Source organism: Streptopelia decaocto (assembly GCF_964273445.1).
Source record: "Streptopelia decaocto genome assembly, chromosome: 2".
Taxonomy (NCBI): Eukaryota; Metazoa; Chordata; class Aves; order Columbiformes; family Columbidae; genus Streptopelia; species Streptopelia decaocto.
Genome location: NC_138655.1, coordinates 156,712,577 through 156,737,907, shown reverse-complemented (window position 1 = coordinate 156,737,907; position 25,331 = coordinate 156,712,577). Strand labels below are relative to the sequence as shown.

Here is a 25,331-nt window from a genome sequence, read left to right as displayed (position 1 = left end):
TGGCTCAAATAGAAACAACCTGAGGAGAACACCAGTTACAGATTATAGCTCATAGTGCATAGGTGACTCTACAGACAAAAATTTTCCCTTCAGAAAGGTCACTGTTCAGGACATCACTCTCAAAATCACATTTAACTACCACTTAGCACAGCATCAAGCTGTACCTATCATGAGTCCTCGTCTCGCTGCCCCATCCTTTGCACTTTTGCATCCACACATGCAATCTTAGCATCACAAACCAGCTCATACACAGGCAAAGCACAGACAGGGCTTCTGAGCATTTTACAACCCCCATCCTGCAAATCCAAAAACAGTGCAAACTTTGGGGAGCATAAACCTCCAGCTAATGTGCACATGCGTGATTGTGACTAGTAAAATGCTTTTATGAACCTGAACATGGTCCTCTACAAGGTGTCATCCATCATGTCCCACACTGCGCCAGGGAAGCTTGTCAGAAGTTTTCCTGGATTCTCAAAGCACTTGCAATGACTGCCTCCTGATACGCATATTATCCCATTAAGGATACATTATTCAAACAAACTTCTTTAAAGATTCTGATGGTTGGGAACCATTCATAGGTCAACGTCCAAAAATTAGACGCAAGACACATTTTCTAACATGACATTTTCTAACATTTCAAGGCCAGGCTGGACGGGGCTCTGAGCAACCTGATCTGGGTGAAGATGTCCCTGCTCATGGATGAGCTTTGAAGGTCCCTTTGAACCCAAACTATTCTGTGATTCTATGATTCTATGACTAGAAGACGTTGCCTGTCCTTATTTCATTTTAAACTAAGAACATGACTTCCAGCCTCCTCCAGCTGCAGGCAAAGCAAGCTTGAAAAATTACGGTTAGATGGTTTTGCACAGCAGTACAGGAAAATAAAGCAAGACAAATGGCTCTACTCCTTTCCTAGGTTTTATGGGATGACAGTGGAAGAGCCTACGCCACCCTCCTAAGGACCGAGCAGCCCTATTCTTCCTCAAACTGCTCCCCTTGTCCTGCATGGCGAGGGCCATGAAACCAAAGCTGCCCACGAGCTTTCCCTGCAGCATCCCACCCTCCTGCCCCTTCAGAACACAGTATCACAGTATCACAGTATGTTTGGGATTGGAAGGGACCTCAAAAGATCATCCAGTCCAATCCCCCTGCTGGAGCAGGAACGCCTGGGTGAGGTCGCACAGGAACATGTCCAGGCGGGTTTGAATGTCTGCAGAGAAGGAGACTCCACAACCCACCTGGGCAGCCTGGGCCAGTGTATGTCACCCTTACTGAGAAGAAGTTTTTTCTCAAATTTAAGTGGAACCTCTTGTGTTCCAGCTTGATCCCATTACCCCTTGTCCTATCATTGTTTGCCACCGAGAAGAGCCTGGCTCCATCCTCATGGCACTCACCCTTTATATATTTATAAACATTAATAAGGTCACCCCTCAGTCTCCTCCAAACTAAAGAGCCCCAGCTCCCTCAGCCTTTCCTCACACGGGAGATGCTCCACTCCCTTAATCATCTTTGTTGCCCTACGTTGGACCCTCTCCAGCAGTTCCCTGTCCTTCTGGAACTGAGGGGCCCAGAACTGGACACAATATTCCAGATGGGGTCTCACCAGGGCGGAGTATAGGGGAAGGAGGACCTCTCTCGATCTACTAACCTTCTGCCTTCTCTGTATCTTCTGCCACCAGGGCACCCACTCCATTCATCAGTGGGCCTACATTGCCTCTGGTATTAGTTTTATCTGCTATGTATTTGAAAAAGTTCTTTTTGCTGTCCTTGATCCCTCTCGCCAGCTGTAATTCTAAGGAGGCCTTGGCTATCCTAGCTGCCTTCCTACATCCTCTAACAGCAGCCTTATATTCTTCCCAAGTGGCCAGCCCCTGCTTCCATGACCTGTAAACTCTCCTCTTCTGCTTGAGCATACCCAACAGCTCCCTATTCAACCACGCAGGCCTCCTGGCTCCCTTCCTTGACTTCCTACGTGTGGGGATGCTCTGATCACAGGGGAACTGTGAACACCGAGAAAAACTGGAGATGAAAGTGTCCTCAGCTACCCACCATCCTGATACAGGTTATAATTGATGTTTCTCTACGATTGTGGTCTGAAGGCTGGGATGGTCCAAGACTCTGGGATGAATTTATGGATTCAGCAAAGAAAAATCCAAATATAGAGTCCAGCAGCCGGCAGGAGGGAGGACATCCCATCATCGCTGAGTGTCACAGGACGTTATTCCTAAAGAGCGAGGGTGGGAAATAGCTTGAGGCAATGGTACATGAAATGCCTGTGCCCAGCTGCCAACCCTGCCCAAACCTGTCTTGGACTAAACCCCACTGCCCTGCAAGTTGTTACCTGAATGTCATGAATACGGGGGAAAATCTTGAGGGGGAATGAATTTCAGTTTAAAGGCCTTCGAGGGAGCAGAGCTGAATGGTTTTCCCCGTTTTTCCCCTGAGGTATTGGAAATAAGAGCCTCTTGCTCCATCTATGGGTAAAAACTAGTACGGTCAAAAGATTTTCTTACAGAGGGCATGGTCTACCCATGAGAGGTTCTCCAGGAAAATGAATTATTAGAATGAATAAAAGATATGATAGCTTTTCTGTATTGCATCTTGCAGTCTTCTGAGACAAATACTATCTGGTCCTTTATTACTGGAGCACTAGGATTAAAATAATCCTCATGGGTTATTTTAGGCACCACAGTTGATAGCGTTGAATTTCAGGGGAAAAATTCCTAAGACAAGGTAGAAAATTAAAACTTTACATTGAAAACCATTTCCTTCCTCAAATATAGTGCAAATTCACAGCAGTTCAAATCCGATGACCAGCTTCGAGGTGTTTGAAAGCCACCTCATTTTCAAGTCAAAGTTCTATAAACAACCTTTAATTCTGAGATAAATTTCTCTTTTGATCACATCCACCGCAACCCAAAGCTTCAGGTCAATGGAAACCTTTTAATTGATTTCCTTTGCTGTTAATACTGGCAGCACCACCATGAGTCATGAGTATTGCTGTTACTTGAACTGATGTTTTTGGAAGGGGAAGCAGGACTGGAAAATACCCGGCTGCCCTTCAAACAGCATTTGGCCCCGCAGCAAAAGCTACATTTTAATGACTAAAATTTCATACAACCATGTACTTTTAATAAAATATTCTGAGTACTTTTAGTTTTAGCCTATCTGCAGGGGTAGCTCCCTGATTTCTACTCAGTAAAATAAAGCTCTGCTCATTTATTTGTGTATGTGTTGTCTCTGAAGGGAGAGCTTGTGCAAGACCATAGAAAAGTCTAATCTGAACTGTGTTTTCCCCCAGTGCAGCTTTGTTTACTTTGGATCAGCTCAGTTTGCTTTACCGAGGGTAAATTTGTGCCATTTCTTCTTTCTCTTAGCATTGTACCCGCTCGCATCTATTTGTCCACAAGAGAAATGCACTCCCTTCACAGACAAACCTCAATAGCGTCACAGAGCATCAGGTCTCAGGCTGTTCCTTGTGAGAGCAGTTCACGGAGCTTCAGGCAAACTTAAGACAAACTGGGAAATGGTTCCACAAAGCCAATTCTGAAGTCACTTTGCACAGCACCTCAAACTTCAACTTGTGTCTCTTCACTCGTACTTTGCTCCTGATGTCCCTGAAAAACACCTAGGAAACCAGTGTCAGCTCTGTAGAAGCCTCCTGCCAGCTACAGTGCTATTCTAAAATTAGAAAACTCCAATTTACTTATTCATTTTCCTATCCAATTGTCTATAAATAATTAAGATGTAATTGTTCAATGGTCCACAGCTGCTCACGTGCCCACGTTGATGGGTAAACCCAGGTACAGAGCTCCACATCTCACAGACACAAGTCTCCACCAAGCTTAATTCATCCCAAATCCATATTCAGTTTTTACTGGTCTAGCAGTGCTGTGTAAAGAAATTTTCAGACAAAAAGAAATTTAAAAGCTTAGAATTAAATTTCAAAGTACTTGTACAGAAGCCCAACATGCAAAGAGCTGACTTGGACTTTTCTGAGGTGAATTCCCCAAACCAAAGGGGCTTCTCTGGTGGCCAAGCACACACCTCACCCCGAAAACATCCCTGCAGAGCTTCTGCCAGGAGCGGACCGAGGTGGGTCTGTTGCCTTTCCAAAGGTGGGATGCTGGATGTGAAGCCCCAACCAGCAGTTTATTGATTTGAACCTGGTCTTACAAAATACCTGGAGTGTCTGGCAGCTGAGTACATTTTGTGGGATGGTATTTTTCCTTTCAAGGCAAATATTTTGTCAGATCAGTCCATGGGGTTATGACCATAGACTGGAGTGGGGTAACCAAAGGGAAAAGTCACCAGGACAAGCTTTTGGCTACTGCCAGAACAAGTGATACAATATTAGAGATGAACAAAAGCTTTAAACTCGCAGCCTTAATTGGAAAATGTTTTAAGCTTCGTGTCTACAAATCACACTTTGTGTTTTAATATCATCCTACTCTAACCATGAATACCTGTCCTAGACTGCATATATTCCACAGGCAAAATAACAGCTGGGAAAAGAGCAGCTACATGGGAAAGAAAGTACTGTAAATACCACACAGCCTGTAAAGCGAAAACAAGCTAGGGAGAAGTTGCTTCCAAGAAAAACAAGGAATATGCGGAGTAACAGGTTAGCCTGTGTTTTGAACAACGCGTGGGAGGAGGAAGTGGAGGGAAGATGGGGATGTTATTTAGAACAAAGCCTGCATATATTTCCCACACACACTGCTCCATGATAGGGAAAGGAATGCAGCACAGACGCTCTTCAGGTAAACTGGAGGACAAAAGAACCCCAAACCCTGTGAACTTTTAACTAGTGCTTTATTTATTGATTGATTTATTTATTTTAAATTGCAGATTGCCTGGATAAAGTGCCAATTTGCTATAAACCTGAAGGGAAGGCTCCTGTGCAGTTTCTCAGAAGAGCCACAGCTGTGAGTGACCTCTGGAGGTCTCTAGTCCAACCCCTGCTCAAAGCGGGGCTTCAACTTTAAACTGGGGTTTTCAGAGCCTTGCCCAATTAAAATCTGCAAGGGCAGTGATTTCACCGCCCCTCTGGGCCCCCTGCTGTGATGCTGTGTCACCCCCATCAAGAACAATCTTCTTACACCTGCCTGGAGTTTCCCTCACAGCCTCCTGCCCTGTCGCTGGGCAGACCCGAGATGCCCAGCACTGCCTTCTCCAAAACCCCATCACATAACTGAAGACAGCACAAAAGCCTTCGAATCATAGAATCACAGTATGTCCTGAGTGAGAAGGGATCCACAAGGATCATCGGGTCCAACTCCTGTCCCTGCACAGGACAACCCCACAGTTCACACCGTGTGTCTGAGAGCCTTGTCCAGTCTCTTCTTGAACACTGTCAGGCTTGGGGCCGTGACACCTCCCTGGGGAGCCTGTTCCAGTGTCCAGCACCCTCTGGGTGAAGAACCTTTTCCTCATGTCCAACCTAAACCTCCCCTGGCACATCTTCCTGCCATTCCCTCGGGTTCTGTCGGTCACTAAAGAGAAGAGCTCAGCACCTGCCCCTCCTCCTCCCCTTGTGAGGAGCTGGAGCCGCCATGAGCTCTCCCCTCAGTCTCCTCCAGGCTGAACAAACCAAGTGACTTTAGCTGCTCCTCCTTCTTCTTCGTCTTCCCCCTACACCAGGTGCCCCTTGCTGGACCAGTACAGCCTTGTCTCCTGTACTGGGGAGCCCAGAACTGGACCCAGCACTGCAGATGGGTCTCACCAGTACTCAGCAGAGAGGGAAGATCATCTCCCTCGACATGCTGGTGATGCTCCTCCTAGTGGTGCCCAGCACAGTTCATTTTAATAGTAGCAACCCAGCTCCAGTGGCAGATCGGCTGTAAAGGCAAACATGCACGGCAAGTACCTTTCATCTCAACACACTCCCGGTTTCAGAAGTGATTAACTTTTAACACAGGTATCCCAAGCTGCTTGAGAAAATGGGATTTTAATCACGTAGGCTGCGACAATTTTGAGCAGTGAAGCATTTATGCACCTTCAGACGTGCTGGTTTTGCTCTTCTCAGAGCTCTTTAGTGCAGCATCTGCACAAAGGTCTGAGAACACTGGTCTGAGGAGCCTCTGAGAAGTCTTGGCACTCTGAAAATGCTGTGCAAGCCACAGAGACTTTGTTTTGAGTGGGACATAACCAATTAACTTCATCTTTTGTATTACATAGGGTTATTCTTTACCTGCAAAGTAGAAGAATGCAAATGTTTTTATTGGGAAAAACTACCCAATACAACAGAAATGGTAACTCATAAATCTCCTGAAGTCCTGAAAAGGTTTTGTTACATAAAATTTGGTAAAATGCAATTAAATATAGTAAACCCTAAGAGTGTAATTCGTTGCCAACCCCTGCTTAGCACATTCTGAATAAAATCTACTTTAATGTGGCAGTGAAGGGTACGTATCTGCATCAGTCTCTCCATAAGAGAGCTAACGATATGAAAGCCTGTGGTAAGAAATGCTCTGTTTTGCAAACAGCTGCAGAATGGGAAGAGTTATCAATTTAAACACTAGTTTTAACCATCGCGCCCTTGCCAAGAGCCTGTCCCTCCTGCTTTAGGGACAAAAGCCCACGAACCGCCGAGCCCAGCGCAATTCCTGCCACCCTCTCTGGAGCAGCAGGGTCACAGGCATCTTCTGATGGCTCAAAAATAGCGCGGCCCTGTTCCAGGGCTGTTCCCGCGACAGCGATGTAACCTTATCAAAAGGATTTTGCTGACTGCTGGAAGATTCCTTTATTTAATATTCTGTTGTACCTAGCTAGGACTTCAACAGTGCTGTTTGCTTGGATAACTGCCTTAAAACATCACGAGATGGCTTCGCTATGCAGGTGACATCACCGTTACTCACACAGCAGCGAGGCCTTCTCTGCGTACTCCATCAGCAGCACATTGCCTATGCAATAATTAAACCTATGCAGACCAGCCAAAAAGGGCTTAAATGGGCTTTAGTTATTGTGAGGCTTGAAAATAGGGGAGCATAAAAACATCCTTGAACTTTAGGCAGAGAAGAACAAAAATCCTTGAGTAGAAATTAAGCTTGGAGTCTACTTGGAGTCCTTCAGAAACACTGACTCAACTACTTCCAATCTCCTGAAGGTGTTTTAGAGGGAGGCAAGGGCTGGAAAAGATGCCATTTCACTTCAGCTGCAGTAGAACTTCTCATAAACATAAAGCAAAATCCTATATGGGGTTTGTATAGCTGTGTTCTTGTGCACAGAAGTCACTATGAAATCAATTGTTCTGATTAAAACCAACATTTTAAAGGGAAATAGATGAAGAAAAACAAGAAGGTGCCTCAATACTATTTAAAAGTCACCGAAAGGTATCAATAGCTTTCAGCACCTGGAGTACTGCATTCAGCTTTGGGTTGCCCAACGTAAGAAAGACATGGACCTGTTGGAGTGAGTCCAGAGGAGGCCACAATGATGGTCAGAGGGTTGGAAGAGCTCTGCTGTGAGGACAAGCTGAGAGAGTTGGGTTTGTTCAGCCTGGAGAAGAGAAGGCTCTGGGGACATCTTAGAACACCCTTCCAGTACCTAAAAGGGACCTACAAGAAAACTGGAAAGGGGCTTTTTACAAGGGCGTGTAGTGATAGGACAAGGGGTAACAGCTTTAATGTGAAAGAGAGTAGATTTAGATTAGATATAAGGAAGAAATTCCTCCCCACGAGGGTGGTGAGGCACTGGGACAGGCTGCCCAGAGAAGCTGTGGATGCCCCATCCCTGGAAATGTTCAAGGCCGGGTTGGACGGGGTTTGAGCAACATGATCTGCTGGAAGGTGTCTCTGCCCATGGCAGGAGGCTTGGACTAGATGATCTTTAAGGTTCCTCCCCAACCCAAACCATTCTACAGTTCTATGAACACATTGCATGAAACATAAGCCAAATGCAGGTCTACACATCACTAATTCTGTATCTATGTTGTCACAGAAGATTTTACAACAATTTATCATTGAGTTATTTCTTCAGTTCACACAAGGAAAACTCGCTGTGGCCTGACAATCCAGTACCCCAGAGGCAACATATTATACTTCTCTTTCCCTCTAACTCTTCCTACAGCCTCTAACCCCTTGGGTAGACCAGGGCTGGTTTGTCGACCAGCTCTGGGAGCCTTTATTCAGCAAGAAAGTTTGAAAACCAAAGCCTTTTCTGAATCCTGCTCATTTCTGAGTCCTAACGGTGTGTTAGCACATGGGCTGCTGAAAAGGTAAAATGAGTGTCTGATATAAAGCAGGCAAGTGCTCTGAACCATGGAGGTCTACAATGCCTTTCATATTCTGGCAGAGAGGCTCGAACACTCCCTTAATGGTCATTTGATTGGAAACACACACAATGTACTTCTATCCATAGAAGTCCCTTTTTCCCCCTACGAAAGGGCAAAGAAATACCAGTTAAATAAACAGCTGAAATTCTCTACGGAGTCTACAGAAGCAAGTCACCCTTAGCTCCCGAGATGACATCTTTTCTGTGCCCACCTCCACCACAAACCCCACAAACATCTCCAGCTGTTCTAGAGCCCCAGCACTGGCATCCAACCAGCCTTGGAGAAACCACCCAGAAAACTCCCACTGACATGGATGCGGATTTCTAAGCAAAGCTTTGAAGCGTAATTTCCCTCCTCAGCCCTGCACAGGTCATACCCTAATGGTCAGCATGTCAGAAACCCAAAACACATGGTGAGTGAAAGCGAAAACGAACAATTAGCACATGCCTCATCTGCACTTACTTCACTACCGCAGGTAAAGAATGGGCCAAGCCCAGAGGTACCGTGTATCTTCCTGAAATAACATGAGCAATTTCTTACTTTTTCTTGATCTGGAGAAAAACTTGATGCCCCCAGGAGAGGTAGACGGGTTAGAATTGGGGGAGGACTCTTTGGAGGAGGACCTGAAGATCCCACTGAAGCTCATTCGGCGTGGGGAGCGTGGGGGAGACTCCTGGTAGGGGAAGGGGAACACTGTTTTGGGTGAGCCAGGGCTATGTTTGGATCTCACAGGGGCAGAAACAGGGCTGGAAGGTCGGTTCTGGAGCCCTTTTGAGAAAAGGCCTTTTGAAGGACTGCCAGCAGAGCAGCTTTCTTCCGCCTAGGGAGGAGAGAAAAAGGAAGAAAAGAGAAAAATCACCATTAATTCAGTTCAGCTCAGGCCGTCAGGGTCTCTGCACTTGTCTCAACACAATCAACTCCTGTTTGTTCGGGTGGTGGATTAGCCAGACCTCACCTTCCCCTGCACCTGCCCTCACCGACACGTGGATGCGCGGGTGCCACCTCTCGAGGCTCCGTGCTGCCCCTTGCTCTTAAACACTCCCTGAATTTCACAAAAAATTTCAACGTGTGTGTATACATTTCATCATCACACCTATAATGCAGGATTTTCGTTACTGTTTGCATTTGCAACACATCCCTCTTCCTTCCCCAGACAACTGAAAGGTGACTGGCAATTGATTTATTTAGGGCAATGCATGATCACCGTTAAGGAAACACAGCACCCCGAAGTCCCCCTCCTGAATTTAAGTGCATATCTATGATACTTAAACCTCCATTGGATGATGCAACACAGGACAGTGCACAAGCTCCCAAGTGCCTGACAGGTCTCTACAATGACAGGCATGGCCACAACTGTGGGATTGCAACTCCAGTCCCAAAAATAGAGGAACCATTTTAGAGTGGCAAGGTTTCTGCTAATTACCCTGCCCTTGAGCTTGGGTTGACCTTTCTAACAGCTCTATCTCTTCTGGGACGTGTGCTGGCTTTCCAGCTACCGTGAATATCTGTGCACAACACTGCACTGTGTGGGCTTGCCCAGCAAGGGGGATAAATATCCAGAAAAACAAACAAACAAAAGGAGCAAAGATTAAATTCTCCCCATGTACAATTAACAGAGGCTGACCCAAAAACCACTGTGGGATTTGCCTGTGCCTGGGCTACACATAGAGTTTATTTCCTTCTGGATGCACAAAGTACTTCTGTGGCCACGAGGCTGCTTTTTTAGCTGGGGGAATGTCTCATGAATGAGGGGCTCTGTTCTGGCAAAAGGCAGCGGTGGGTTCCAGGTCTCCAGGGAACATGTAAGAGAAGACCACGGTGTGTGTGCCACGGGCACAATGTGCCGTTGAGTTTCAAGCCCTTTGCACACCGGCTCCTCTCTTCCCAATAAAGCAAAACGAACTATGGAGCAGACAGCAACTTCGACCTGCAAAGATGCCACCTGATGTGTGTTAGTCTAGTTGGGTATGGGCGTTGTTGCCATGGGAGTCACTGTAGGGAAAAATGGCATCTTTTATTAGGATGACTTAGATGAGAGAAGAGATGAAAGAAAGCCTCACAGGTATGTATGCCCTCCTTTGGGTCAGTGGAGGGCTTGTGTATACAAATCCAGCTAAAAATGGTCAGCTGAGCTTAAAACATATATGGAATTAACTCCCTTTTCAAAATAACATTTGGCCACAGCTCCAAAACACTTGCAGAAATATGTATGAGCAGCACAATGGCCAAATAGCTGCTCCCTCTGTAACACAGGATCCCATTTCTCAGAATCCTTCCCGTCTCCTGCATGTGCACTTTGGACCTGCTCCTCTTTCCACGTGGGATGGGACAGAGCTGGAATGGGTCCTGTGCTGGGGGAACTGCAGGAGGGCCTGCAGAGAGCGTGGTCCCTTGTTTGGGAAGGTTTCTGAGCTAAAAGGCAAGTGGGACTTGGTCTGGAAGATGGACAAAAATAGTGTAGGTCACCAGGAGGGGCACGGAGACGTGCCAGCACAGCCCTGGCCAGCTGATGAGTTCTGCTCTGTGCCCCCCTGCACAGCACGGATATGTCCCTCAAGAGGCACAACCACTTTTTGTACCTGCACACTTATTTTTCCCAGCACGGACAAAAATATATCAAAAATATACCCATCCTTTTGCAGAAGAATTAGAAGAACAGTTGCCCTCAAGGGGAAATTTTTGTAAAGGATAAATGAATTCTAGCTGAAGCACTGGGTACCAAACACCCTGACATTATCCATTAGAGAAGATAAAAGTAATGGTTTGTGCTTAATGCAGCGGTCTGAGCTTCCAACTCCATCATGGATTCTGCGTGCAATCTTGAAAACTCATTTCATATCACACATCTGTTCTGCCGTGAGGACCATATCTCCTTCATTCCCACCCCAAGAGGGAACACAGACCATCTCCCGGCCAGTATTTATCAAGAATAATAGAGCACAATCCCTCAGCTGAGACTTGGAATAATAGCCACGCTGTAAGTAAATTAATAAACAAATGGCACTTTTGTCATGGGTAAATAGTCCCAAAGTGGTAGCTTTTTCATAAAAGCTCATTAACTTTACTAAAATATCATCTGTAAATCATCTGAGACTGCTTATACATTGTTCTCTTCACAAGTACATAGTCCAGCAATCAGCCAAGTAGCACAACAGCACCTCCTCCTGCATTGTGATTTAAATAGGTCTGTTGCCAAATGTCCTGCCTGCAAATGAGTAGTAAAGAATATTTTCCATTTCATTTTAATCATAATACAAATATACCACTAGTGGTGTAATTTAGGACTGTTCCCAGGATGGTAATTTCATCATAGTTTTTTCTAAAGTAACAAGCCATGACATTTGTAAAGCTGAGAGAAGGACATCGTTCTGCTGCCCCCCTTAATATTTTATGTTATCTTTTCTACATGCTTGTTTGGTAATAACGACACTCTGATAGGAGACACATTTAAAAGACTATGGTATCCTCACAGGCTACAGCTATTCTAGAAATGTAGAATGTCAAGCAACAATTCATCAAAAAATGTCAGTATTCCCTTGTACGCAAAAGTGAGACACAAAAGCAAATTGTTCTCCAATTCCAAGCAGAAGCAGCGGGATATTTTTATTTATTGCAATCACAACCAGTTGCTTTGTCTCCATTGTGTCAAGCAGATGAATTAGCTAATTGTCGGAGCACCGGGGGCACGCTGCTAAATACACATGCACATGCTACTAAATTAAAGAAAATTACTACATTGAATTCTTCCCCAGCCACTCCACATGTTAATTATACAGAGGTTACACCCACCATCAAAGCAGATAAATACCTGTGATTTTGCTTTGGGAATTACAACAGGATTGCTTTCTTAGAATATTATTTGAGGCTAATGGATTGCAAGTATTAAAAGGTGATTAGGTACATCTATGAGTAAAATCAGCAGCAACAATAGTTATCACAGCGTATATAAAAGTCAGAAGGCAAGGTTAATTCTCCTGCTTCAGCTGGAAGGTGGAAGGATCTCTGCTGCGGAATGAACCCCACGGTCTCATGCAGAGTCAGTGTGATGACTCTGGCAGTGATGCTGGGGGAAGGTTACACACCTAGATGGATCAGCAACCCATTCTTCATGCTTTTTGGACTCATTTCCTGAAGCTATGGCAAGCGAGTGGGCACAAAACCCCACCAAGTGCTTTGGAACGATAACTATTCCTCCAGCTGAGATGTCGCGGTGAAAAAAAGTATTGCGGCCTGGTTTCTCACATTCATAACCCTTGTACATCAGTTTGTGTTTGTCCAGGAAAAGCAGTGAAGTAAGAACGGGCAGAAATATGAAACACGCCTAATAAATGCACACGGCGATATGGCTCATTTGACCCTGACTGGATAATTGGCCTTTTGAAGATAAGAAGTCCAAACACGCGATGAAAGTACAATAAAAATCATTGCACAAATAAGGTCTAATCAAACAAATTAAAGATTTCCTCTAAGTACTAATATTGTTCACCTAATTAAAAAAAAAAAAAGGAAAAGAAAAAGAAAACAAACAAACAAAAACCCCCAACAAATAAACCACACCAACCAACAACAGAATATCACCTGAATTGGCTTTTTGCAGAGTTTATATGGGAACTTTGAGCTCTACACCTAAATTTGAACCCCATAAGCCTTAAAACCAGTTATGCTGGAGAGAAATCTCAACTCCTGACTGTATGTCTGCGGAGCAATAGGGCTAAATTAGCAGCTGACTGCATTTGCTCCAGGCTAAAGCAGTTACCTTGCATAGCACTGAGTGAATATATCCTAAAATGCTGTAAGACACTATCAGTTTTCACGGTTCAGAGCACAAAAGAATTCTCAGCTGGGGACCAGGGAGAAACTTTGCTGTGTTGTATACACCAGATGATTTTATACAGGCTCCTAAAATACATCCAGAACTGGCTGCTGTTGAAAATAAAGCAACGAAATAAGACGTGTCTTACAGTGCCTGGCATCTAACAGACTTACTTTCAATTTTTGAATGAAATGGAAAGCGATAGCTTGGCACCTGCCTGGAGCTGGGCAGCTCTGGAAGATTGCAGCTCAAGAAATAGCTGCCTTTGTGATTTCCTTGGAGGTGGGAATCCTCTGTTCCTAATCTCTTCTTCCTTTCTCACAGCTACACCTATAAATGGCTTGGAGCCATCCTGCGATGGACCAGCACACTCACACCTTCATTTTCAACAGACCAACTCCCGAGTGACAAAATCCCAACATAAACCACTACCAGTCCCAGACTACCCCATGCCAGTGAGTGAAACAGCTGGACACAGGCTCAAGCCATCGTGCAGTTGTCCTTAGGGCTTCCTGGCTTGCTCACCATCCGATGGGGATTTAGTCTGTGCCATGAGCACTGCCCAGGTGCCACCTGGGTTCCCAGAGAGCACTAGCCAGGGATGGGCACAGGTTGCACAGGACCATCCTGCTTGAATGGGTGCAAGAGCTTGGCTCTATAACAGCACTGTGCCCCAGCCCTTTATCTCTGGGTGAAGAGAACTGTTGCTCCTGCTGACATATCCCAAGCGAGCAGCCTTGTATCTCATGCTGTTAAGAACTGTTCATCCTGAGGGTCAGCCAGGTCTTCCTATGTAAGGTCCTTTCCTATGACAAAATAACCCTTTTCTTTGCATCATCAACAAATCTGGTTAGCACGCTTCTGTTCTTCATCTCAGCCTTACCAGCAAAGAGCAAACGAAGGACTAAGCCTGGGGAAACTCCACCAGTTTTGTCCCTCCACCCAATAGCTGCCATTTCAATACCAGCCAGACATCTTTGCCTTCAACTATTTGGACTACTAAAGACTAGAGACCTCGGCAATCACCAGTGTGTGAAATTTAACAAGAGGAACTGCTGGATTCTCCACCTGTGACACAGTAATCCTGGTTATAGAATCACAGAATCATTTTGGTTGGAAGAGACCTTCAGGATCTCAATCAGGATTGAGTCCAACCATAAGCTAACCTACTCTAGCACTAAACCATGACCTTAAGAACCTCGTCTAAATGCCTTTTAAACCCCTCCAGGGATGGTGACTCCACCGCTGCCCTGGGCAGCCTGTTCCAATGCCTGACAACCCTTTCCATGAAGAACTTTTTCCTAATATCCAATCTAAACCTGCCCTGGCACAACTTGAGGCCATTTCATACAAACTGGGGGAGGAGAGGCTGAAGAACAGTGCTGTGGAAAGAGATCTGGGCGTTTGGGTTGATGGCAAGTTGAATATGAGTCAACTGTGTGCACTGGCAGCCAAAAGGAACAACCGTGTCCTGGGGTCAAGGGAGGTGACTGTCCCAGTCTACACCACTCTGATGTGGCCCCATCTCAAGCACTGTGTGCAGCTCTGGTTGCCTCAATTTATATAAAAAGGGCATCAAACTGCTAGAGTGTGCCTGGAGGAGGGTGACCAAGATGGTGAAAGGCCTCGAGGGCAAGACATAGGAGGAGCTGCTGAGGTCACCTGGTTTGTTAAGCCTGGAGAAGAGAAGGCTGAAGGGGGAACCTCACCACAATCTACACCTTCCTCAAGGGGGACAGAGGATGGGGAGGTGCTGATCTCCTCTCTCTGGTGACCAGTGATAGGACACGAGGGAATGGAATGAAACTGAGTCAGGGGGAGTTCAGATTGGAGATTAGCAAAAGGTTCTGCACTGGGAGGGTGGTTGGTCACTGGATCAGGCTCCTCAGGGAACGGGTCATGGCCTCAAGCCTGTCAGAGTTCAGGGAGGGTCCGCACAACACCCTTAGTCATATGGTTTAGTTTTAGGTAGCCCTGCAAGGAGCAGGGAGCAGGGCTCAAAGATCCTTTATGGTCCCCCTCAACTTGAGATATTCTATGATTCTATTTTCTTACCTGAATTGCAATTCTTCTTCTTATTCTACAAGAAAGATTAAAAAGCACTACATTTAATCACCACCCTATGATCATTCCCAACTCAATGTGCTAAGAGACGAAACTATTCATGCTTCACCACGAACCATCCACACTCCATCCTTCTTAGTCCTGCCTCTTCTCACTCACAGACAGAAAATTTCCCAACGTTGTAATTTTGTTTCCCATACTTTGCATAGAAAATCTGATCCCTCTGTTTTACCATCTCTAAGAAGCAACTTCTGCTCCCAGCCTAGAATTTAAGGACCACTTAACTGCAGGGAAGACAAGTGTCCTGCCAAAGCAATGCGGCCAGTAAAACGGACGAGCTGTGCTGAGAAGACCTTGACCATGAACAGCGATTGCGTTGGAGCCAGAGAAACCCAAGCACTGCCCATGTCCTGACCGCAGCAGCTCCTCTGCTGCCCTGCCAGGCTGCTCCAGCAACGGGTCCCTTCCTGGGCACGCAGCCTTCCCCAGGGGATGCCCTCCCTAAAAACTCTCTGCCTCCGGGTCAGGAGAATTTAGCCTCATTTTTCAGAACAGCCTGAAAACAAACCTGCCTGGAATACCAATGGGCCCAAGCTAAACAGCTTTTCAAAATACTACTGAATTTAAGTGAAAGTTATTAAACGCTCCTGAGCTCTGCTCCTTTTTTTTTCTCCAACTCTGAACAGTTAGGGCATTTGAGTTCTGTTTGCTTTTACAACAGTGAGTTATTTGACCTTTATTTTGCCTCTTCACTTAAAAAAATATACATTTGAAAGGCGAATAACAGAAAAAGAATCACCTCCCACCACCCTTGACAGGGACAGTAAACACAATTAGAGACAATACACCAGATAGACGCCTGTACTTGTTTCCTGCCCTGCCACTGCATCTCAATAAAAAAGCCCTTTGATAAAGTTAATTGGATGATTCTGTCATTCTGCTGGAATAACAGAGCTCGCAGAAACACAAGAGCTGACATCATTAGACTGAAAGGTAATGAAGGACTCACTCTGCTGGCACCATGTGGTCACATTCACCACCACTGGTTCCCTTGGTTCTGCATGAGCAGTAACAATTGAGATGACAACGTATTTTAGAGATCAGAGATGTCACTTCCCAAAACTAAAGTACAATGACACTCCCCCAAATTAAAACACAAAGGGATGTGGCTGGCAGCTCTGAGAGCCCCACGTTGCTGTCTGGGTGGCTGGGGTGAGGTTTCCACAGAGATCAAGGCTGCTCCAAGGCAGAAGCAGGCCTGAGGAAAGGTGAGTCAGGGGTGGCTCCTGCTCCACTTACTAACCCTTAAATGACTTTATTTTAAAGCAGCGGGTGGGAAGGAGCCACGCACATGGCGGTGCAGCTCTTGGCACACGTGAACTCGCTCCATCCACTGCAGGTGGCTCAGGCCAGGGCTGAGCCACCAGCCAGGACATGCTCCCCATCCTCCTTGCTGAGGCCAATTCACTGCTCATGAAGAAATGGATAAGTAAAAGACTGGGAAAAAATAAACCAAAAGGAGATTTATTATACAGAAGGGCTAAAAATGGCGTAACTTTTGCTCTTCCTCCCTCTTCCGGGGTTTGCTCATGCAGTTCCCACAAGTCACTGGAGAAAACAATGGCAATGCTGGGACCAGAAGCTGGACAAAGCTTCAATATTGGAGTCACTCCTTGCATGTTTTCTGACCCCAGTTCATCAACGCTTTCCTGCATCACTGAGAGCAGAACTGCGAGTTGGCAACAAACACAGTTGTAACAAAACCCCTACTCCTTTGTTTGTACATCCAAAAATCAACCTAATCCTTTAACCACTGTGTCACATCCAGGATCTATGTACAGCTGACTGCCTACAACTATTCTCAAAACCTAACCAAAGCTTGGGGAAAGACTTTCCCACACCACAGTCTGCATTATTTGCTCCTAGGAGTAACTGATCATGATTTGGCCAAACTGAAATGGGCTGGTTGTCTGCAAAATGTCTTTTAGGTGATTCAGGTTGTTCTGCATTGAAGAGTTTCCTGCTCAGAATTTACCACTGTAATCTCCCTCGTTTTAGTACGAGCTACAAATTGTATTAGTAATGAGTCTGTATTTCTTTCAAGTCACTGATAAAGTATGATATAGTATAGCAACAGAATATTTTGTCTGCCTAGAAACAAAATTTTCCAGTGATGAGTCTCAATTTATTTTATCAGCCAGGTTTTCATTCATTTAACAGGCTCCATGTTTATTCAGTATCATTCCAGTTTCTTAAATCAAAATGACTTGGGCTACTTTTTTTTATATATGACACTGACACTATGACATTTTTCACCAAATTTATAATTCATTTAAGCCCACACATTTGTTTAGTAAGACTTGTTTACCATTAATTCCAATCCAAATGAGTCTATTATAATAGCATCATTAACTATCCAACATTAGGTATTTCATTGTTTTGCCCAGGACTAATGTTAGACTGACAAACCTGTAAATTATCCTAATTGCAAATAATGTAAATATTAACATAGTAATTGTTGGGTTTTTGCAGTCTTTTGGAACTTCATCTCTGCTCTAAGATTTATTCAAAATCAGCATTAGTCATAGAAAACTGTGTCAATTAATCCAAGCGTGTTTATCAGAGTTATTTGGATTTAATTCTAAAATGCTTAGCTTCAGCATCTTCTGCTTTAATTACACTTTATTCATTAATAAGACAGTCACTGTTATCATCTAAGGTAAATATTTCTCCAGCCTTTTCCCCATGTAGAACTTTTAATGCACCCTTCCAAGCTTTATTCTATATTTTTATGACAATTCTATTATTTCCATAAAGAAATGGATCAATATTATTCTTCAAACTTCTCTTTTTCCTTCTCTTCCCTCATCCATCTACAATTTGCTGGCTGCCTCCACAGACAATTCTCTTCTCATCTCATTTTCTTCTCTCTAATCATTCACAATCCTGGGCTTTCAGCTGAAACAAGTGCTATCGGTTTCCTATAATTTCTGTACCACATCCTTTTACCTTTTAGATGAAGGATCTATAAGCATTCAAGGTGTTAGGATCTCCAAAATCAATAGAGCCATTTGGGTGCAGAGGGACACTCATCCCTGAGTGCCGCCCTGCCACACTGTACCAGAATTATTGTCTGAATGATGCTCCACATCAGTCATGACTTTCCAGGTCTCCAAACTGCCCCTATCTCACTGTCTTTTCCCAGACCGAGGAAATCCAGTAAATCTACTTGCTCTTTGGTTCCTGGTTATCGTTATACTGCTGTATTTAATGGTTCTCTAAGGTCTGTCTGTTAGAAGGATTCAAGCCATTTCTGGAGAGTCCTCACTTTGAGTGAGGCACCCAGCAGTACCAGTTGTTGTAGACAAAGCTACCAGTACAAGCGTTAAGGCATTTTGTCAGACAACAAGAAGGGCCAGAATACCTGCCACAGGAACAAGAGCTACATTTCTCCATCACAATATGCCAAAAACTTCTACGCAAGTCTTCAGAATATGATATTATATTCTCTATCTTCAGTAGCGGAAGGTGAAAACTATCCCTATGCCCTTCCTGTCATCGGTCATAAAGGAAAGAAGAATATGTCATTTGTAATAGTAATGTTAATGAGAAACGATTAAGGCTAAACTGCAGGAAATGTGCATCACATTCCCACCGCTGCCAAAAAAATCCTATGTGAAGCTGAAGAAATAATTCCACACTTGAGTTTCCTCCCTGTGTAATGAGGATTGTTGAGACTGAGAGACACCTGCATGGTAAAGAGCTAAGAATCTATGTGAAAAATGTTAATTCAGTTTCTAAAAGCCTTTCACAAATAAACAGGACAATTAAATTAATGGTAGATGGGAAAGACAGGTTGTGAATGACTCTTCTCTGCTTTGATCTATAGCTCAGGTGACAGAAGAGAGAAGTGAAGGAAGACAACCAGGCCTGATGGATTGCCAGTCTCCAACACGACCGGTGAGTCAAAAAGCCAAGCTACTGATGAAATACTGACTTCTAAGATATAAAGTTACACATCACACTGTGATTTCGAACTTGAACAGAGAAAAACCATCTCACTTGCAAAAGAACAGCAACTTGGGAATGTCTTTATGCAGCACCAGCGGGGACTGGCAAACATTTAGTGAGAATTAAATAAAAGACTGCAGCCTGATGCCAGTCATCATTCACTAGCAGCAAAGATCACACCCTTCACGTCGAGGAAGATGATATTTAGGATGAGATGTGTGGCACTGAATTTCGCTAACTGATTGCTTTCTTATCCGAAGTTTGGCACTGACAGCTGGTTTCTTACCACTTTGTTGCACTTATTGTACAGAGCTCCAAGTGTGATGTTAGAAAAAAACCCAGGTTTTATACACTCAGTCAAAAAGGCCTGTTAAAAAAGCAATTTCAGATGTTAAGCCCCAGTTGCACGGTTATTTTAAAGTGAATTGCACTTCCACAAGCAGAACTTAACCCAAGTCTGGGGAAAAAAACAGCATTTACTGGAGCTGCAAAAAGAGGCAACTACTGAAACATTCTTCCGGTTGTCCCCAAGATAAGTTCTCATCAAAAGAGATTCCCAAGAGCAGTAAGAGGAAAAACAAGGGCTTCATAAATGGTAAAGCACAAGTCATTAAATGATATCATGTAATACTACACGAGTGAGGTTAGCTTTGGTACATTTTTTCTTCACGACTGAGATTCATGGAGCTTTCTCACCTTTCTTTAGGAGAAGAAGGTGATAAAAGGAAAAATCAAGTTTTGGCTAGAAACCTCTGCCTTCTTGCAGCACGACAACCCTTTTCAAAACCAACACACTGTTCACTTTATTGAAACTCACCAAACAAGCACCTTTTGATAACACTGCATATTTTAGCCTCTCTGGCATCTACCAGAGTTCCTCTGCGTCAGTGACTCCTACGTCAATCTTAAAAGGTCCAACGCAGAAAAGAACAAGGCCAATGTTATAAACATGCTCAGTTACTGATGGATTTTTAAAAACTGTCCCTTCCTGCAAGGTGCAAAGGAATAGAAACTCATGCTGTCAACAGAGCTAAGTTATTATTGTTCTAGATGCAGATTTAACTTCACTGAGGAGATATTTATTGCTTCACCTGCCTTGAACCAGAACTGCAGACTCTTGACAAATCGCTTGTAGCAGGTTTAATCATCACAGAGTTCCACAGCCTTGTAAATACTGTGACAAGTCAGACTGCTCCGCTGTGTAGCTATAGATCAGCGTCTGGGTTATCTGCTGCTCGGAGGAGTATCTCTCTCTTTCACCGAGCCCGTAACTTGGCTGGCAGGAGACTTACATTTAGCAGACCTGCTTGTACTTCGACACTTTGTGAAAACGATGAGGCCAGGACCTGAAGATGACAGATCCCACCCACAATTTTATTGCTTTCAAGATCGTGTAGGCGCCATTTAACCATCCCTAATGTCGTCCATTGAATACGCTCGCCTGATCATTTTAAAGCAAGTGAACCCCTGAATATATTGGTTTAATTTAATAGCAGGACACCAGAAAACAAATCATAGCAATTCTTCCAGCAGGAAAACCTGAGTTCATCTCACATCGAGGAAGAACCTTTCCACCTTGTTTATGTGATGACCTGACCGCTGTGGCTTCAGCAAATGAAGGCAGCTCATTTTGCCAGTGCCAAGGACACCGAACAGTTAAAAACTGTAACCAGAGAGTAACCACCAGGAGGCAACTCCAGGAAAACACACTGAGCCGCAGTCACCTATTTGGGCATTGTATCTCTGTAGCAACACCACAAATTTTGTAAGTTAACTACGTTCCAGAGAATACAGTTATGCAATATCACTTCATTGAATTACAACAGTGCTAGACACAACACCTGCAGTATTTAAAGTGATACCACCAGAAGCTGGCATCATTTACAGGTTACACTGCACGAGCACTGCAAAAGTCACTATATTTGCCCGAGTGTATCACCCTCAACAGAAATGGTGTGGCAGAAAAGGCTAAAAAACCTCAGGCGTTTTTTAGCCTAATAAATTGTGTTTACTACCAAGGGACTTGGCCGCTACAGCGAAGGTGAAGCTTTGGAAATATCCTACCTTGCGAGAAGCATTTTTGTCCGCGCTCTCCACATCACCGTCCAAGAAGGGCATGGCAAACGAGCTGAGATCCTGCCAAGACAGAGAAGAAAAATGGATGTCCTACATTAATCAACGTCTTCTTCCTTCCATCAGAGCATCCCACAATTGTAGCCTGTGATTTTACTCCCGAAGTGCCTACTGCTCTGCCCATAGCAATTGTTGGTAATCATGATATCATTAGCTATGAAATCAATGGCAGATGGAAGTAACAAGTGAATAGGGAGCCCTGGGCAGCTCTTGCACCACATCACCACGAAAAAGCACCTGCACAGCCAAAGTCAAAAGTCCTGGCTAAAACCTTCCAGGGCAGGTACTCAAATCCCACAGAAAAAATTGTAAGAAATTACAGTTTAAATATAGCCACTTGATCAGCAAATGGCCTACGTTGTCTTCAGTGGGGTGTATAATCTTAGTTTAGAGAGTATTTATAACAATAAACAAAACCTGAATAAGAATATGTTGATGTTCTGAAAAACACATAACATATATAATAAAGAGGGAGAAAACTGTGACACGGTGCTCGGGGAGGAAATCACAGATTCAGCTGCACAGATTGGAGAGAAGCACCCAGTTCTGCGTGACTAAAGACAATAAAACCGTAACAAAAGCACACATGCTCATCTTTAACTAAAAAAAACAAACTGCAATTATATTCTACCTCCTGCTGTCTGTTCTGTTTACGCTATTTCGTGTTCCAGCCACGGGGTTTTTAGAGCTCTTTCTACACACATAAGGAAATTATGTTAGTGTCAAGTTTAGCATCTGTTTGATCAGAACAGTAGATAATGAGTAATTCTGTGACCAAAAGCATGGAGTTGCCTAATGCCGTGTGCTGAAGAACTGAGGCTTGGATCCCAAAGCTTGGTCTAAATGTCAGGAATACTTCCCTAGCGCAGAATCTCCCAGATGTGAGGCAGCTCCCTTGCCATGTCAGGATTCAGTGCTTCCCTACCACCACATCTGCACCCCATTTTAAACAGTTCAAAACATAAATAAATAGCGATTTCATGTAAACCTAATTTGAGATCAAACGGAGCTTAATTAAAAATTAGCACCAGCCTGGAAGTCTGCAAGGCTTGCTTGCCTTCAAAATTCAGAGCAGCCACAGATCTAATCGCATCACATTGTGTAATCGTACTAAATCCCAAATATGCTCAAAAATGTGTATAACTCAGGCATAATCCTTACAAGTGTTTGAAAATATTCTGGTTACATAATGAATAATAAAAATAAGGAACAAAATACTGAATTACTGGAACTGAAGCACATGGGAGTAATTCATGCCAAGTTGGGAAAAAAAAAGAGAAATAAAGCAGCAGCAGCCAGGCTTGGCCAAGCTGGGCCCGAATCATTAGGCCACAAACCAACGTATTCCTGAGGAATTAGTACATTCCCAGCTCTGTCTGTGCACATTCAAATGGAACCACCTACAGAAGCACCAACCCAACTATGTAATGTCACCCTCATGTCTGTGTTCCACATCACCTTCGTTTGCAAATGCCAATGTAAGCAAATATCTCAAAATCCAATGAAAAGGCAGTTTGTTTGGTTTAGATTTTCACTGTTACCAAGATTTGATGGAGGCTAAAGCAGGCACCGCAGGACCTTCAAGAGAAGCTTCTGTATTAATTGGCTTTTTCTTATCATTTGTTAAGACCAAAATTACTTACATACTCCATATAAAAATTATTCAGCCATAAATGGCATTTATAAACACTGTCAATAAATGGATTATCATTATTATTATTACTCCTACTTCATATGCTACTGCAGGACTTAAGCGAAGAATCTCTGTGAAGTAGTTTAAGAGCCTAATGGAAAGTTACACAAAAAAATATCCCTCCGTGTTTACTTTAATTTAGCTACAAGATTTACCAACATTTTCCTCTACCCATCTTTGGTAGTGCAGAAGCTGGAATCTAAAGTGTGCTAAGTCATTTTCCATGGAATAAATCAAGGAAATTACCTCTTTTGAGCTGCACATATTAGCATCCCTATATTACTATGTGTTCGAATCCACAAGGAGAAAACCTGCTGCTTAGAAAGGCTGGAGACGGGATGGAAGAAACTGGGTTTAATGGGACACATACCTATTAATCAGGGTTGAAAAAGCTGTTTGGAAAATGTGGAACAGCTGGGAACAAAACCATAACTTCTTCCTTTTGCGTGGAAACTTTCAAAACCAGGAGGGGGTAGGTAGGTGTAACTATTTTGCTAGGAGCTAAATTTCAGTTCCTAGTTACAATTCCAAGCTTAAAAACACAAATATATTAAACTTTAAAGTCTAAAAGTATCACAAAGCCCAGCTGACGACTCTATTCTAATTTATAACTCCCAGATATCCCAGAGGTGTGCTAACTTCATCTGTCTTTACATGCAGAACAGGAGATCTCTACCTGAAAGCAGAAATAACTGGAGCTCTACCTCTCTGGACAGCATGAGACCTTTCTTTGTTAATACAGTGCTGGAGAACATTTGAAAAAGGATAATAATTGTACTTTCAGTCCTGTGATAAAGTCTGTAATTGTAGCTGCTACCCAATCATTTTTTCATCTTTCACTTCTTCATGGGATTCTCTATGTGAAGGTATGTGTTTATAGAGGGAAAAAATACATATATCAAATGCCAGGCTGCAAATAACACTCTCTCAATTCCAACCTGTTGGTTAAGCAAGGATATATTAGATGTTTATTTTCCCTTTGCATGTATCTCTGCAGCATACAGACTAGATAGGCGTTTCTTTCTTGTGTTCCTCTTCATCCAGAAGCACATGTGATGATGCAGTAGGTGAAACAGTAACCTTTAAAAAAATGAAATAAAAACTGCTCCAAAAGTGTTGCAAACACCACAATAGTTCTTGACAGTGCAGCCCCAGCCCTTAGGACATATCTGACCGCTCTGATCTTGTGATAACAGCCATGGAAGGCTCACTCTGCCGCCAACCTGCGATTGAAACCCTTCTTAGACGGCTTTCTTGCTCTCCAGCTCTGCTTCACTGTGCTTGGAATAAGTGCCCTGGAAAATCACGTATTTCTGGAGAGATGTTTAAAAATTTTCCACCAAAGGCACACAGTGATGTCTCGGTATGAGCAAGAGTCCTTCTCATTCTGGACCGCAGAGCTGAAGAACGAACGGCATCGCTCCCTGTGTCCACCAGTCCTGCACCATACCCTTGGACAGACAGCTTCTGTAGGGACCACAGCCTATGACCATCACTCTGAGGAATAAAGGCCACCAGAGACCGCAGCTCCTACTGCTGCTACCTGGAATTAAGTACCTGCAAAGTCTGTTTTGCAAAGGTTTGTTCGCTTTCCTGCCACGCTCCTCTTCCTCGGCGAGTCCCTCGTGTTGCTGAGTGCCGCCTGACAGCCAGACATCCCTCCTGCCATCCCCAATTAGAGAAAATGACCTCTTGAGCGCTTTACATCTACTTTACGGCTACCAAGCCGCTTCAGATTTATTTTGTTTTCAATCCACTTTTATTTACAAGAGGTTGTCATGGCAGCTCTTGTTATATTCGCTGCAGACTGTGACCCCAGGGCCATCAAAGGTTTTTCTGGAGGCCAGCAGAGCCGTGACCCAGCAGAGCTCCTGCTGCCAGCCCGGCTCCCGGGGGCCAGGACATGTCCCCCAGCACCCGCTCCACCCGCAGCTTTCCAGGACTCCTCTTACTGATAGCACAGGAGGTTAACAGCTCTAAAAAACCCAATTTAATTGACTGTATTGTTTTTAACAGGCTTGGCAGGATAACTGTCTGTAGCACCCTTACCTTCTCTACTACCTCTCTCCCTATTTCCCCTGGCGGGGGAAACCAGTTATCTGGAAGGTTACGGATTCTTCACACTCATTTCTCCTCTCAAGGCAAGACTAACTCTAAGGTGACTCTTGTCTAGGTTACCACTGCATCTAGAGCATGATCCTTCCTAATTCCAGCTCTTTCCCCTTTGGCAGCCCTTATATCAGAATACTTAGGATTATGTGAAAAGAAGGAAGAATAAAACTTTTGGGGTTTTTTTGATATCTTGGGAAAACAAAGAACCTTTTCTCAGAATTGTTTTGGAG

General features: G+C 44.1%; 1 protein-coding gene across 1 annotated transcript in view; it reads right to left on the bottom strand.

The window, feature by feature from the left end:
* The window catches only part of PRKAG2 (protein kinase AMP-activated non-catalytic subunit gamma 2), a 224,238-nt gene that overhangs the window by 133,075 nt on the left and 65,832 nt on the right, over window positions 1-25,331 (bottom strand). Inside the window, exons 2-3 of the mRNA XM_082044012.1 lie at window positions 21,228-21,299; window positions 8,816-9,095 (exon numbers count right to left, since the gene is read on the bottom strand). Of these exons, the coding sequence (XP_081900138.1) occupies window positions 8,816-9,095; window positions 21,228-21,299 (352 nt within the window). The remainder of the gene's footprint in view (window positions 1-8,815; window positions 9,096-21,227; window positions 21,300-25,331) is intronic.